The 15,389-nt window shown below is 43.2% G+C and overlaps 1 protein-coding gene across 3 annotated transcripts in view; it reads left to right on the forward strand.

The window, feature by feature from the left end:
* SEPHS1 (selenophosphate synthetase 1) overlaps positions 1–15,389 on the forward strand; it is a 32,807-nt gene that overhangs the window by 576 nt on the left and 16,842 nt on the right. The window contains exons 1-6 of one of the 3 annotated variants that reach the window (XM_019543688.1): positions 11–550; positions 1,366–1,630; positions 4,116–4,219; positions 12,827–12,934; positions 13,860–14,014; positions 14,828–14,918. In XM_019543688.1, coding sequence (XP_019399233.1) covers positions 1,438–1,630; positions 4,116–4,219; positions 12,827–12,934; positions 13,860–14,014; positions 14,828–14,918 — 651 coding nt within the window. In that variant the 5' untranslated portion in view covers positions 11–550; positions 1,366–1,437. Of the gene's footprint in view, positions 1–10; positions 551–1,365; positions 1,631–4,115; positions 4,220–12,826; positions 12,935–13,859; positions 14,015–14,827; positions 14,919–15,389 lie in introns of those variants that run through there. The other 2 variants (XM_019543687.1, XM_019543689.1) reach the window with 2 other exon arrangements.

The raw sequence follows: 15,389 nt of genomic DNA on the forward strand, positions 1-15,389 counted from the left end.
CCGCGGCCGCCCCGCGCCGGGGCCCAAGTCGCGGCTGGTCCAAGACGGGTCCTTGTCTCCGGAGCTTGGATCCCGGCCCGAGCTGCAGCTTCGCAGGATGCGTTTGAAACCGAGGACACGCCTCCCCGCCAAGGAGGGAAGACGCTGTAAAAGGGGAGTTCGGCTCCGCCACAGAAGTTTTCCCAGAGTCGGAAACTTGGCGTGCCCCCCTCCGGCCCGTCCGACGCAGGGCGGCCGGGCCGGGGGCCAGAGACCCCATCCGCGGGAGGCCGTAGTTCGCTCTCAGGCGATTGTCACGTTCAAATCATGCTCTGGGACGGGGCGAGCGCTGGGGGCCCACCCGGCGAGCCAGATAATGTTTCGTCGCGGAGCTGTTTTGTGAGGCCGCTTTCTAAGAAACAGCAGGATTTAGGTGGTTTTCAGCCGTTCGTCCGAGGAAGATAAATGGCAGCGCGTTGCTACCCCGCTCCGGGTTAGGAGTTAACGCTTCGCTTAGGCCTCTTGTTCGTTTTGCAGCGCGGTGCGTGTCTGAGAGTGGAAAAGCTAAAACATGAGATGCGCGTTGTTCATGATTTTATAAAATGAGTAGCGCTGGCTTTCTAATGGGCTGTCGTCCTGGTGGGGATTTTGACATGGAAAGAACTTCTCCGGCCTGAGCGTTTTCTTTCAAACCACGTCCGTTTATGGACATGATCAAATATTAAGAAGTGACAAGTTGGTAGATAAAAGATCCTGAAGAAGTGACTCCCTTTTCGTTAATTTCCTACCTGCCCCCAAGGTCCTCATGGGATAAACTCACTGCCGATATAAATAGATGTGTTTTCTGTCGGTGACCAAGCAGTTGCACCTTCTCGCATCAGAATTGAACTTGGCCCGTTTTTTAAGAAGGTGGTGTTTGAAATTATGGCGTTGCTGGCCAAGGCTTTGATCCTGCAATGGGCCAAGTACCTACAAGTGCCTGCGCCTGTGATGCAAAATCAGGGCCCCAGGCTTTCTCCAAAGTCTGCTTCCTGCAGCTAAAGAATGTAAAAGTCCTTTAAACATCCCTGTGTTCAGCGAAGTCTGTATGTGTGTTGGGGTTTTGTTAATGATGTGGCTTAAACGATAAAGGAAAACCCGTACCTCTCCTCTGATTAGTCTGGCATTTTTACAGTTCCCATATCGGAAAAAGGGGTAGTGCTGGGGAACTGTTGGTGTGAGCCCTGGCCACCTGTTGTAAGAGATGATCTCTGTTCAATGCTGGATTTTAAACAGCGTAACAAAAGGACCTCCACAGCTCATTGACAGCTCGTTTACTCTGCACCTGAAAATGTGTTGTCCTGTGGTTTCTAAGAATTTTCTGATGTTCTCCATTTTTCTGACTAGATTAATCAGCAGAGAAGCAAACATAGGTTTGCAGGAGGCTGGGAAAGACTTAACAGTCAGCGTGAAAGAACCATGTCTGTTCGGGAGTCCTTTAACCCAGAGAGCTACGAACTGGACAAGAGCTTCCGCCTAACCCGATTCACTGAACTGAAAGGCACAGGCTGCAAAGTGCCTCAGGATGTTTTACAGAAACTACTTGAATCCTTACAAGAAAACCATTTCCAAGAAGATGAACAGTTTCTTGGAGCTGTTATGCCCCGGTTGGGTGAGTATTTCTTCGTCTCGTAACAAGTAATACTGCTGTCTCATTTATTAAAGGGGTCAAGTCAGACTTCAGTTTATTTTAAAGGAATGTGTTGCATGATGCATGCACAGTCGTCCAGAAGTGTGAAGCATAAACCTGCAGCTGTCATCTGATAGGACTTGCAGTATACGAGAAATAATGTTATACTTATCTTTTCTGTAGTGCATATAACTTTCTGTAGAGAAATGCACGTGTAGGGAGATGGGGCTATGAAATGACCCTATAGGTAGAGATACATTTTAGGATTAGAGGAACTATAGCTTTTGTTTTCACTAATGGATTCTTCACATGATTCATGTAGATGTTCACTAACCAAAATACAATGCGTAATTTCTATGAACAAGTGGTATTATTTCAGCATTTACTCAGCAAATGCAGACTCAGTGATTTTTTTTAAGCAGTAGTTAAATTAGAGGTGATTTTTCCCCCCCTTAGAAATATCGCAAAGATCATTTTGTACTTAACTTGAAACAGAATTGAACACTTATAACCAGCCCTTCCCAAATCCAGTTTCACTTCTAAAGGGAGTCTACATCTATAATCCAAAACACTGATTATTTCCTTTCAGACCCCTTACTCTGCCTTATTCTTTCTAAATTTCCAGCTCTGCTTGGAGAAGTTACACTTAACAAGTGTGTGGTCTTTCCAGATTTGCTTTCTCTTTGGTGTTTGCACAATGAGGCAGGCAGAAAGGAAAGGCAACTTGCACAAGCAGTCTAAATAGGAAACCAGTTGCTTGTAGGTATTTTGAGAGCTGCAAGACCCATTATTGATGTAGGCAAATGAGGCTAGAGAATATGTTTAATGACGACAAACTTTTAATCTAGTTCATCCGTTCGTTCATGCATGTGTATTTAATCTCCTGGTCATAGGACAAATTTTAGAAATGTTGGTCCTTCAGATGTTGGTGTCATGTTTGTTTTGAAATTATTTTACTGTTAGCTAGTTTCATTGTTCAGGGGGTTTCTTTAAAATCATTTAGTACCTCTAGTTATCCCTCATCAGACTAACAGGTTGCAACCCAGTATTCCAGAGGAGGTCAGAATTTAGCAAAAGATCAATAGGACCCATGTTCCCAGTGAAAAAGGGCAATCTTTGTATGAAATATCTAAGATGTAATTGCATGAGAGTCTGGGTGGTGATATAATTTAATATCCTCTACTAAGGGATACCGTGAGCTTCCTTTGGTTGAAAATGTAATCCCCGTGAGGTAGCTTTTGTTTATATAATAGCATTGTCTTCGTGATTAAATGACTTGTTGAAAAAAATCAGGCATAGTTTGTTTGGAATTAATTATTCCTCTGCAGTTTTCCAACCCTTTGTTAATGTCTGAGAACCAGAAAACAAAAGAAACTGTAAGCAAAAGTGAAACTGCCAGTGTAGTTCTATCACCTTACTGCATGAAGGAATAAAAAGTAAACTAATAGATAAGTAAGCAGTTGTGGGAGGGGGAGAAGATTTTTTTACACGGGTGAAAAAAAGTATTTTTTAAAATTGTGCTTTATGAAGAGTATTTCCCTAACTGCGACATCAGCAAATAAGTTTGTAGTTACTTGTTCAGATGCCTTGCAATTTAAAAGGAGGCAGCTGACTTCCCTGTCACTGGTTAGATGGTGTCAGGAAAATGCCAAAATCGGGCACTCTGTCACAAATATTTATTCTCCAGCAGCTAGTTCCGACTAAGCCCACAAGGGTTTAGGAATGCTTCTGTAAGTAAGAAATTGCAGGTTTGGGTACCAGTTTTCTGAGGTGTATTAGCTATAGCTGAACTTTCTGCCCCTGTGGAATTTTGCTGAAATTTGGAGATCTCTACTTGGCTGCGGAGATGGTCCATGAATGTACACCAGCTTGCAAAATGGGGGTCTGTAAAATGCTTGACATTTCTGAAGTGGGGAGGCATGTCTTTCATTGCACCTAGTTATTACTGAAGATTAAGACTGCTGCTATAACACTTCTGACAAAGTAAAGAAAAGCAACTACAGGATAAAAAACGTAAGGGGTTTGAGGGTTTCTGTGTTTGCACATGTACATCTAAGAAAAGCTTTAAATGATGTGCGGTAGATGGGTGAATTGGCATCAACCCGTCATTCTGATTAAAAATGTTAACAGTCCAAAAACAGACATATAGCAGATACGAAAATATGCTAGGTGCCTCCCGCAATGCATTAATACATCCAGTGTTCCCTCCAAGTTAAACTTGCCATGTATTATTACATTTCAGCCGATTGAAATACAAGGAAGATCGGTTCCTCTAACATAGGCTTCACACTCCTTCAGATTTTAGAAGAACTTCTCAGGCTCTTGGCTTGTTTTCCATTTGTTGCAGATATGCTGCTTATAAGGACTGAAATCTTGATGCTGCTGCTTTGGTAGTGACTTTTATTTCAGAACTACAGAAAATTTTGAGCAAAAATCTTCTATTAATTACTGGTTTCTGTCCTTTCAGGAATTGGGATGGACACGTGTGTTATTCCTTTAAGACATGGAGGTCTGTCTTTGGTCCAGACAACAGATTATATTTATCCAATTGTGGATGACCCATACATGATGGTAAGCTGGCTAACTTTGCCATTAAAAGATTGTTAACACTTGATTTTTGATTTCCAATTGTTTTCATGGATGGGACAGATCCAAAGAAAATCACACATACTTAAAGCTGGACTTAAGCAGACTTTAGCCCCTTAAATCCAACACTATGATGTAGAAAATCTCTGCATAGTGGCCACCTAGCCCTGGAGGTGTCTAAACTTGCAAATCTCTGTTTTTTGATCAAATTGCTCTCAAGGTCCCTGCGATTCTGCTTTCTGTGTGGGCCTAGCACTGCCATGTAAGCAGCTTGGTCCATAGCTCCCATGTAAGTCCCATTTGGATCCAGAAGCTAGGCAGGTAGGAGTGCCCAGAATGTGCTTAACACAATTTTACCTCACAGGGATCAGCACCAAACACAACAGCCATGGTCACTTGCATTAAAGAACACAGTGGGTAGTGCAAACTTTTTACAAAATAGCCTCCTAGTTAGAGCACCCACCCAGGAAATGGGAGACATGTTCTAGTCCCTACTGGGCCTACAGGTCTTACTGCCTAGGAAAATGCCCTAAGCACTAGGATTATGGGCTTGGCTGGATGGGGGCTTCCTCTTCCTTTCCTGTTGAAATTGGGCCACTGTTCCAATGTCAGAAAAGACATTCAAGAGTTATTTAGTCAGAATCAGAGCAAGCAGGGATCAGGCTCTATAGCCTTTGGACTAGCACACTCAGCTGAAAGGGGAGAATCTTGGGTTTCTAGCTTTTGCCGCTGTGCTATTTGTGCACTTTAATATTATAGTCTTCAGATGAAACAAATAATCGTGAGAGCAGGGCTCCCTTCTGGTTGAGTTGCTGGATCGTTGGGATACATATCTAATCTATTCCATGCTTGTTCTCCCTTTGTCCTCAGCATTCTTGCATTCCTTGTGACACAGTGACCCACATTCAGCGAGGGTTTGAAGATGCCCGCTTAGCCCCTTCTTGAGGTTCAGATACTCTCCCGAGAGGTGGGAGTTGTTAGTTGGAACCCGTTCAAGCTAAGGCAGGGCTTGGGTTCAGTTTCTTCACTTTCTGAGTGCTCAAATGTTTCAGGCTGTTCTGCAAAAGGGAGATTTCTCCTCCTCCTCTGGGGCTGAGCTCTGTTCAGTTCTGTCAACAGACACTTGGCCTGCAAGGACTTTGGTCCCTCAATCTTGGGTACATAGAGGTGCCTGCCTCCTTAGCAGCCCTGACTCGGACACCTAAGTTCCAGGAAAGAGTGGCAATTCAGATGCCATCCATATATTCAACATGTCTTGTTGGCTGCTTTGGACATAGGGGTTTTGTGGATTGCTCTTTTGAGGGACCCAACTATCCTCAGGCGGTACATGGAGAATGTAAGCACTCAACTCTGTTTTTGGTTCCATTCAGTTAGGTGTCGTGAAGCATCATATGAGGAGCCTAGGTCCTCCTTTTGGATATGGCCCTCACTGTCTCTAGGATAAATTTCTGTGATACTGGTTTGGTTAGTCATGTTCTGTGCCTTCGCAAAGTATGTAGGAACAAGGAAACACTGTCATGGTTTCGCCCTCAAATCCTTGCCGTGTCTGCTAGTGCAGTTGCACTGTTGCTTTCTGAAGGTGAGAATCTCAGGACAACTAAGATTAAAACAGTGCTGCTTCCTATTGTTGATCTGTGGGAGCCTGTTGTGTTGGGAAAGCAATATAGAGAGCAATACAGAAAGGTTCTTTGTGATCTGTGAGCAAACTAGTGCACTCAAAATAGAAAGTATCCAACCCTCCACCCCCACCCTCTGACCTTCTTCTATTTGGCAAACCAAATTCCAGAGGACCCTCTTTGGGGTTCTGAAATGAGCAGGTAGTATTTCAGAACTGGAAAACCACATATAATAGCACATCTGATACTTATCCCTCTCAGCTTCAGAGCCCTTTGCAAGCCCTAGTTTTCCCATGTTTCCAACACTTTTTCTTGTCTCCACTTGCCGGGTGGAAAAGCTGAAGTTCAGAGAGACTGTGTGACTTGCTCCCATGTTGCAGCAAGCAGTGACAGAGTGAGGATTGGGTTGTAGAAGTATTGCCTGGACTAGGAGTTGACTCTGGATTCCAATTCTGTTCCCAGATTACATTTTTGCCCTTTTCTCACGAGAGACATCTACGTTTTACATTGCTGTGTACTCTCCTTGTGTGGTCAGTAATGCATGTAAAAGTCTATTTAAAAGAGAACTATTAAGTAAGTACTTAAAATTTAAGAAACACCAGAAATAAGGTTGCCTCAATCTTAATTTGACCCCTCTGTGCATACGCATTATGATACAGGCTTAAATCCTGTAGTTTTATATTATTTTTCCATACGGCCTGGCCTCAGTCAGTGCACAGAAAGGCTGGTGTTCACTGAATGAGCAGTTCTCTATTTTGTTTTAACCTCATTGTTCACTGTGTGACCCGAGGCCTTATTTATTGCACACTATTCAGATTCTGTTGAGGTCAGAATTACTCATTTTCTCATGGGTTTTTCTACTGTGCATATTATATTTTGCGTCTGAATGTTTGACAGCTTACTTTCACAACTCCCAGGGTAGTGAGAGGGTTGATATTATCCACATTTTACACATTCCTGCTAATTTTATTCTGGATGCCTGGTTTGAGAGGGCTAGAATCCACCTCATTTATTTTTTGCATATTAAGCATCATGTAGCATTTTAATATATTCAAATCATTGCTCAGCTCTTCTGTAAATCAGGTTCCATGATATCAAGTTGGGCACCTAGAAAACGAGGAATGTAAAGTTATTGATTACTTCTCAAAAGCTTTGTTTGAATGAGTTGATTATGGTGACAGAGGCAGGAAATGAATCCTGTCCTCCAGGTCAGCAATGAGATGCATGAGAAGAAAGAATAGTCTCATGATTAAGGCACTACCAAGTCAGATAACTATTTTTCAAGCCTCTGCAAGAAATGGGGCAGTGGGATATGTAGAAAACAGCTCCCTTAATTATAGCACTCTGATGGCTTCCCAAAGAGGGGACAACTTTGCACTGAATGAGGTAGAGGGCCATGTGGAAAAAGTAGGGTGAGATCATGGAATCAGAAACTGCATAGAATCATAGAAGTCGGGTCAGAAGGGACATTGTAGATCTTCAGGTCCGACCCCCCACCTGGGCGGGAGAAAAACTGGACTCAAATGAGTCCAGCCAGGTAGGCATCAAACCTCTTCTTAAAGACCCCCAGGGTAGGAGCCAGCACCACTTCCCTTGGAAGCTGGTTCCAGCTCCTAACCGCCCTGACTGTGAAGTAGTTCTTGCGGATGTCTAATCTAAACCTCCTTTCCAATAATTTGTGGCTGTTATTCCTTGTTATGCCGGGGGCGCTAGGGGAAACAAGGTCTCCCCCAAACCCTTCTGGTCCCCCCTAGTGAGTTTAAAACAGTCACATATTTGCATATATAGACAGTCATATATGCATGAGGGTCAAATTAAGGCTGTACAGTTAGTTGTAATTCAGTGTCCAAACTTTTGACTGCTTGACTTTGCAACCTTTAATGCATGTGCATGTGTGTACATGTGTGCTGTCTTAAAAACAACACCCTCCTCCCCCCCCCCCAAAAAAAAAAAAAAAAGTGAAAGTGGCATCATATGAGCCCTTGTTCAGGAGGGTTGAAACTTCTGATAGGTGCTAAAAAGACTTGAACTAACAGAGCAACTGTGTGAACAAGTAGGTGGTTATCCTCTTTGTGTCCCAGCATGGGTGGGAGACAGGATGCTTACGTCCAGAGGGTTTCATGAATATTTGCTTATGGCCAAGGAATGGTAAGACTTGGGAGTTCCAGATTCCCTTCCTGGCTCTGGCAGGGGAAACATGCCCACAAGTCAATAGAGGCTGCAAGAGGGTTAACTCTGGACTCTGCTCCTTCTGCTTGCTAGGCCAGAGACCAGCAGGAGGCATATTGGTAGCCATGAGAGCACAGTGTCTTTTGGCTTCCATTCCTGTGAAGAAAAGTGAGCTTCCCTGCTTAAACCATGCACCCTGATTTTGAAGGGCTGATTTTTGGGAGGAATGGCAGGTGTGGTACTCGAGTAAATATAGTATTCCCCGTGTCTTATCCTCAAAACGATTGAACTACTTTGGCTGAAATATTTTTTCCAAAAATATTTGGCCCGAGGCAGAAACCAAGGAGAGATTATATCAGCCCAGAGGTTGTCAAAGGGATAAGCAAGGGAAAATAAGGGCCTATAATGAGATATTGAGCATCCTTAATTACAGGCAGTCTTACAAGGCCACATGTAAATAAGTGATGAATATTTTGAGTACAGGATTAGAAGACTGATAATTGGGGGTATTTCCATTTTAAAAGCAGAAATATTGGCATTCTTGGTTCGCAGCAAATGCAGACAAGAATGAGGATAAGAGTTTGCGGCCTCTAGCTTCTGCCCACATGAGCAGTCTGTCCTCCAGCAAGTCATTCCATGCGTTTCAGGAAACCTAAGCTTGCAGCTAAGTGTTTGCAAGCTGAGACCCAAACTACTATGTCAAAAGTATCCAGGTTGTAGCCGTATTGGTCTAGTAGAAAAAGCAATTGGGGCTTATGGTAGAAGTGAGATCTTTTATTAGACCAACAAGATTTTTGCAAAAAAAGGTCTTTGATTGCAAACTTTCAGGCACAAAAGGACATTTTTTTGCAAAAATTTGTTGGTTTAATAAAAGATCTCACCTCTACCATGAGCCCTGATTACTGTGTCAAGAAGCTTGCATTGTCAAAATAAATGGCTGGGAACTCACCTAGCCTAAACCCAATTCTGAACCGCTTGATGTTTGCTCGGCACTGTTGATGAGGCACATGCATTGGTTGGTAGCTGAGATCCCAGTTTGCCTCCACAGTGGCTTTGCTTGCTGGCTAACAGGTTGTTTCAGTGACCTCCTGCCATTAGACCAGACAGCTGTTGTCACTGTGGTTTGGAAAACCTTATCAGTTGTTCTTAGGAGAGCATAAACAAGCAGCTTGCTTAGTAAACACTGCAGATAGTGCCTATTACTTTGATAATCCCTCCTACAGAAAAGGAAAACTACGTGCCTTAGCCTTCTTAAGCTTCTATACAAATCCATTAATGGGTTTCCTTGGGGCCATGCAACATGTATAGTTAGCTAGACTTTGGTAGTAAGAAGTTGAAGTGTTGGATATTTTTTCCAGTTCCAGATGCTCATGCAGGGGTCCCACCAACAGCAGTGGGATCTGTATGCATGGATGCACAAAGCTCCATTATGAACCAATATGACTTGAGCATATTATTTTTATAGTATCTCAGGAGGAGTGGAACTCCTAGAACAGAGAGAGAATTTGCCCAATACAGTAAAAGTTCAAGTTTAAATGTTTTCTTGAGAGAAGGATTTTTGTGGGTGATATCTTTTGTTTCAAGCTTTTGTACCACACTACCCTTCTTCACGTTTCAGGGGTGGTGCTGTGGTACTCAAAAGCTTGTATAAGTCTATCCCAACCATTCCATTGGTTCAGTAAAAGAGATGACCCACAGAAATCCTTGCTTTCTGCACGTTTCCTGGACCATCACAGCTGCAACACTTCAGCACCGCAAAAAAAAAGTTTCCTCGAACCTTTCCTAGCAAACGAAACAAAGGATTTTTTTGGTTTTGTTTTCCTCTGGTCCAAACTGTTTTGCTTAAATATGCTCAGCAGTTCTTTGATTGTGTTGAGCTTTGCAGTGAAAATGCAGATTAAAACCATAAGGCTATATTTTATTCCCATCTCCATAGACACAAGCTCACAGTAACTTCAGTAAAGTTTGGGGAGTAACTCCAGATTTACATTAGCATGACTGAACAGAATTTGGCTTGTATATCTTTTTTCTTACGCACACAGACACACATTTGGCATAATTTCTGAGCACACATTAGAGAGCTAAGAGTGTGGATGCATGATACTGTTACTGTGTAGAAAACTGACTTTACTCCATGGTACAACTGAAGTAGGCGCACTATATACAGCATTCCAGTGGAACGAGTTTCTCTTTTCATAGGTAAAGTTATTTGTGGGAGAAACATAATAATTTTACCCCAAGGTTACTTACTACAAAGTAAGTGTCACGTGTCCACTCCTCCAGTTGCTTTCATTCCAGGGTGCATTTACTCGGTACAGACAGGCCATTACCTGCTGCCCTGCCCACCCAAGGGGCACATGGCTAGCTGGAGTTGGTTATATGTCTGCATGTTACTGGGCACATCTACACGAGACGCTTAGTCCATAGAAAACATTCTACTGCTCATTAGTGTGGCGGGCAAAACCCATGCTAATACACTAATGCACAGCAGATTTAGTCTAATGTGCATTAACGCCACTAAAAAAACGTTCATTTGTGCTAATGCGCAGTACCGCTGATTACCGCACACTTAGTACCCATCATTACAGGTACTAAACTTAATGCACCGTAATTACGGCACATTAATGAATGTGTAGTAAACATGCCCACAAAGGAGTAAACTTGCAACAGAGTTGTCAGTGGTGGCGATCACGCCAACGGGTCAAGGAAAGGGTTGTCAATCAGTCCGTTGATGGCTAAGAAGGTCGATCCTAGAGCCACAGACTCTGACAGATACTACAAGTGGTGGTTAAAGGGAGGGATGAACTGCAGATTTCTCAGTCTCCTCTTCTTCCTTCTGTTTCTGCCATTTTTCTGCCTCCAGGGTGAGACAGTTTTCCTCAAAACAAGATGTACCTTCTCTCATAAGGCTTTGCCCCAGGTAGTTTTTCCCAATTTGTGGTGTCAATGCCACACTTTTTAATGTTCATCTTGAGGATGTCCTTGAAGTGCTTCCTCTGACTCCTATGTGTCCTTTGTCCTTGGCTGAGTTGGGAGTATAGCAGTTGTTCTGGTAAATGTACAGCAGGTACGTGCACACAATGCCCTGTCCACCACCACTGATGTTGAATAATCGGTGTTTCCATGCGGATGGTGAGGACACTGGCTTTTGTGCGACAATCCTCCCACTTTACGCAAAGGATCTTCCGGAGGTGGTGAAGGCGCCCCAGGCTTTTCAGGTGGTCCCTACAGATTACCAAAGCTTCACAGCCGTAGAGAAGAGTTGGAGCTTTTTTTGAGTCCTGATGTTGTGATCATTGAACATATGATGAGACAGTCTTCTGAAGGCAGAGCTGGCACATAGAATCCTGTAGATTTGTATAGGGGCTGGAAGGGACCTTGCAGATCGTCGGGTCCAGCCCCCTCGCTCCAAGCAAATACTGGATATACTGGATCTCCTCGTTGAAGGTGTCCACCTTTGAGAGATGGCTGCTGTGATATGCAGTCTTCAGTGTTCTCCAGCTCCAGTCCGTCAATGAGGATCTTTGCCGGGGGCGTTGATTGGCCTGGAACAGGCTGGTGAAGCACCTTTGTTTTTCTGATGTTAAGGGTCAGTCCCAAGTGCTGGTATGCTTGAGAAAAGCAGCTAAGGGCCATTTGTAGGTCCTCCTACAGAGTAACCTCCAGATTAAATTATACCAAAGTGTTTGTATTGTGTGTCCATACCCTTGGCATATTCATCCATGTTCCCAAATCAGGGAGCTCACTGTCTCCTTGCTGTGTTCTTCTCTTTATGCCAAAACCTGCTTTTCAGGCTAATTTAGTCTTCAGCTTAAATCTGTATAATTGTTATGCCTTGAATGGTATCTTTACCATTATCTTCAGTTGTAGCTGATAGAATTTAAACCAGGACTAAGCTACAAAATTTTGTCAACAGAAGTTACGTCTTGTTTCCGTAGATTTACATGCGGCCACACATGCTGGCAAAAGCCAACCTTTCTAGCAAGGAAAGCCTTCCTGAATGGTGCATGCCCTCAGACAATCTATAGTTGTTGGCAGAGATGTAGAGTGTGCTCTCCAACAACAGTCATGTGAGCCTCTGTAAGCCCTGGGCTTCTACCCGCAATGCACTGTGCCTTACACCAGCACAACTGCACTCAGGAAGGACTTGTGGCACCAGCAAAAACAGCTAAGTGCATGTGTGGCAGTTCTACAGCAGTGTCAGCAGCTGCAAGTGTCTGCCAGAAGTCTGGCAGGAAAACTTGCCAGTGTAAACGTGGCCTTAGAAAACAGTTCTGTGGCAATGCACAAGGACTTCAGCTCACAATTATCCTGTTTCTGTAGGGCAAACAGGAGTACACTGCAATATAAACATCTTGGAGTAGATCCTTGGCTAGTGCAAATTGTCATTCTAGAAATCCATTGAAATCAAGCCATTCTTATTTGGGCAGGCCTTTAGCAAACAAAGCTGGGCCAAAACATTGTTCAGTGTATTCTCGTTCCCCTTTGAAGTTCTGTTCTCTTGTAAACCTCCCTAAGCCTTTGTTGGGAAGGGCGGTGTACAAACCATATAAATAAGATCCTGCTGCATTGGACTGGACTGAAGTTGATGGAGCTCTGTTGATTTAAGTCAGCTGGAAATCTGTCTCTCTGTCATTAAAATGTGATCTGACTCAGTGTTCAGGCAGGTAGCAGGCATGTGCAGCAAAAAACATGCTGGTTTTATTGTCTTCCTCTCAACGCTTCCTGCCAGGATTATCCTGTTTATGTGAAACATTTGTCTGAATGTATGGAAATTTTGATCTGGATTTTTTTTTTTTTTTTCCAGGGACGCATAGCCTGTGCCAATGTCCTAAGTGACCTTTATGCCATGGGGGTCACAGAGTGTGACAACATGTTGATGCTCCTTGGAATCAGTAATAAAATGACGGACAGGGTAAGATTCGTGGTGCTTGCTGTTATGAGAAATAGACCCAAGCAACTATACATTAAGGTGTCGCCTTAAATGTTAGCCTTTTCAAACAGGGTTAAAGGGGAGATCTTACAAGGTACCATTCCAAAGAGCCTATTACTTGCATCATGGCAGGAATTCTGAGGTTGTTTGCCAGCAGCCTGGTCCTGAACAGCTCTTCTGTGGCAGGTCATCTCCAAAATGGTGCTCCTGTTTCTGCAGTAGAGCCGTAAGGTGTGGAACAGCACTTGAATGCGGCGTTGATAAGTGTGGCTGAAGAACCTGGATAGATCCTGCAATCCTTTGTGCCGATTGCTGTGATGTGTCCTTTGAAGCAATCCAGACCTGATGCAGAAGAATGTGAGTTGGAATTTGGAAACTTCTGGCACCTGTGGCTATGCAGAAAAAGGGCCACCATTTTGGAGAAAGAAATAACACAAAACACAGTGGGTTGCTTAGTTGCATGGGACCCTGAGATGCAGAGGACTGCTTCTGTTTGTTTGTTTGTTTTTTGTTTTAAGGTATTAGTGTGTCAAATCTTACTTTTCCCTGTGGCACTAATTAAAACAGTAGGATATTGCTCTAAATTTACAGATCTTTTCCTTGGTCTGTTCAGACTAGGGATTTGGATCTGTAATCCTTGTTTCATATCTCAGTTCCTTTACCTCCTGCATTACATTTGCAGATGCTTCTGCAACATTTTCCAAGGAGTTCTGAAACGGACGGTATGGGAATGCCAGAATGCGGAAGCTAATGTCTTTCTAGGGCTTCCCCCACCTTCTGTGGAAATGGGGTTTTTCTTTGACTTTGGGGGAAACAGACTTGAGTTTCTTATGCCCTGATCCTGTTTTTCTAACTGAGTTAGACCGTGCTTATGTGAGACTCTGACCTTTTGTGTTTTGATCTCTAGGAAAGGGACAAAGTGATGCCTCTAATTATCCAGGGCTTCAAAGATGCAGCAGAAGAGGCAGGGACTTCTGTGACCGGTGGCCAAACAGTGTTAAATCCTTGGATTGTTCTTGGAGGAGTGGCCACAACAGTCTGTCAGCCTAATGAATTCATAATGTAAGTTAAATTACAGAACAGAATCCCAGGACACTGTCAGCATGTCACATTTTAATATTATGTTGTGTTCTTTTTTGTAACTTCTCACAAATTTAAATTATATCTTCTCCGCTTTCTTTGTTCTCAATACTTGGCTACAGTGGTACCAGAAGCAACATCTTTCTTGTACTGGCTGGCTTTCTTTTAAAAAGTTCCCGTTCTCTTGTGTTGTGCTTATTTGTCTGGTCCTTCAAGAAGGGGCAGATTTAAGCTTTCTAACCTTTAAATCTGAACATTAATTTGGGGTCCTTAAACACTGCTTGGGGTGTCAGTTGTTTTTAAAGCATGTCAGCTGCCATATTAATTATAGTTAAGAACATGAGAATTGTAAGACCATAGTCCTGCTTACAGCTTTCCAGCTAGGTAAGAAAACACATTGTTAGAATGCCATACTGTGGCATGTAATACTGTGTGAAGGAATTTCTTTCTGACCCCAGCTGGTGATTAGCTCATGCTTTTATTTCTGAGGACTGAGACAGAGTGTTTTTCTTTCTCTCTCTCTCCCCCTCCCTCCCAACTAGTATAGCTAGTAACTTTAATAGAAGAGATGCATGACTTTTTTGGAACTGCAGGTGCTGATATTAAAAGATCTAGTCTTCCTTTTAATATATTCACATGGTGCTTACTTAGTCATATCCCATAGCAGCAAACCCTGCTGGGATATGCTGTATTTATTTTAAAAAACTGCCTTTTAAGTAAAATTGAATATATAAGTTTGTGAAAGCATAATTTCCAAATGTTCCTGTTTAATGATGGATTTTATTCCGTTTGCAGGCCAGACAATGCAGTGCCAGGAGATGTACTTGTATTAACTAAACCCTTGGGAACACAAGTGGCTGTAGCTGTCCACCAGTGGCTAGATATTGTGAGTAAACTGCAAAGAATGGGGAAAACCATCCTGGCAGCTGTCATGGGCAACAGTATTTTGAAGTGGGAATGTTCAGTAGCATAACAAACGCGGAAGAGGATTGCTGTGTGTCAGTCCCCTTTCCGGCTCTGCATCACAGAATCATAGAAAAGTATGGCTGAAATGGACTTCAGGAACTCATCTAGACTGGCATTATGAGTGAAGTTGCCTTTACCTCTGTGCAGTTAACCATGTTAGAAGTCAGGTGGAAGGTAGGGTAGATTATAGTTTACAGATTACCTAAATTAGAGGTATATAAGCTTTTATAAGCAACAGCTAACTTCATCAGATGCCATCTCAGAATCCAATGAAAGAAGCTGCTGCTTAGGAAAGCTTACACATGTCTGACTAAGTCATAGAATCAATGGGTGGGAAGGGACCTAGACAGATCATCGAGTCCAACCCCCTGCCATGGGCAGGAATGAGCAC

The sequence above is a fragment of the Crocodylus porosus genome, unplaced genomic scaffold, assembly GCF_001723895.1.
Source record: "Crocodylus porosus isolate Cpor-Errol unplaced genomic scaffold, CroPor_comp1, whole genome shotgun sequence".
NCBI lineage: Eukaryota > Metazoa > Chordata > Crocodylia > Crocodylidae > Crocodylus > Crocodylus porosus.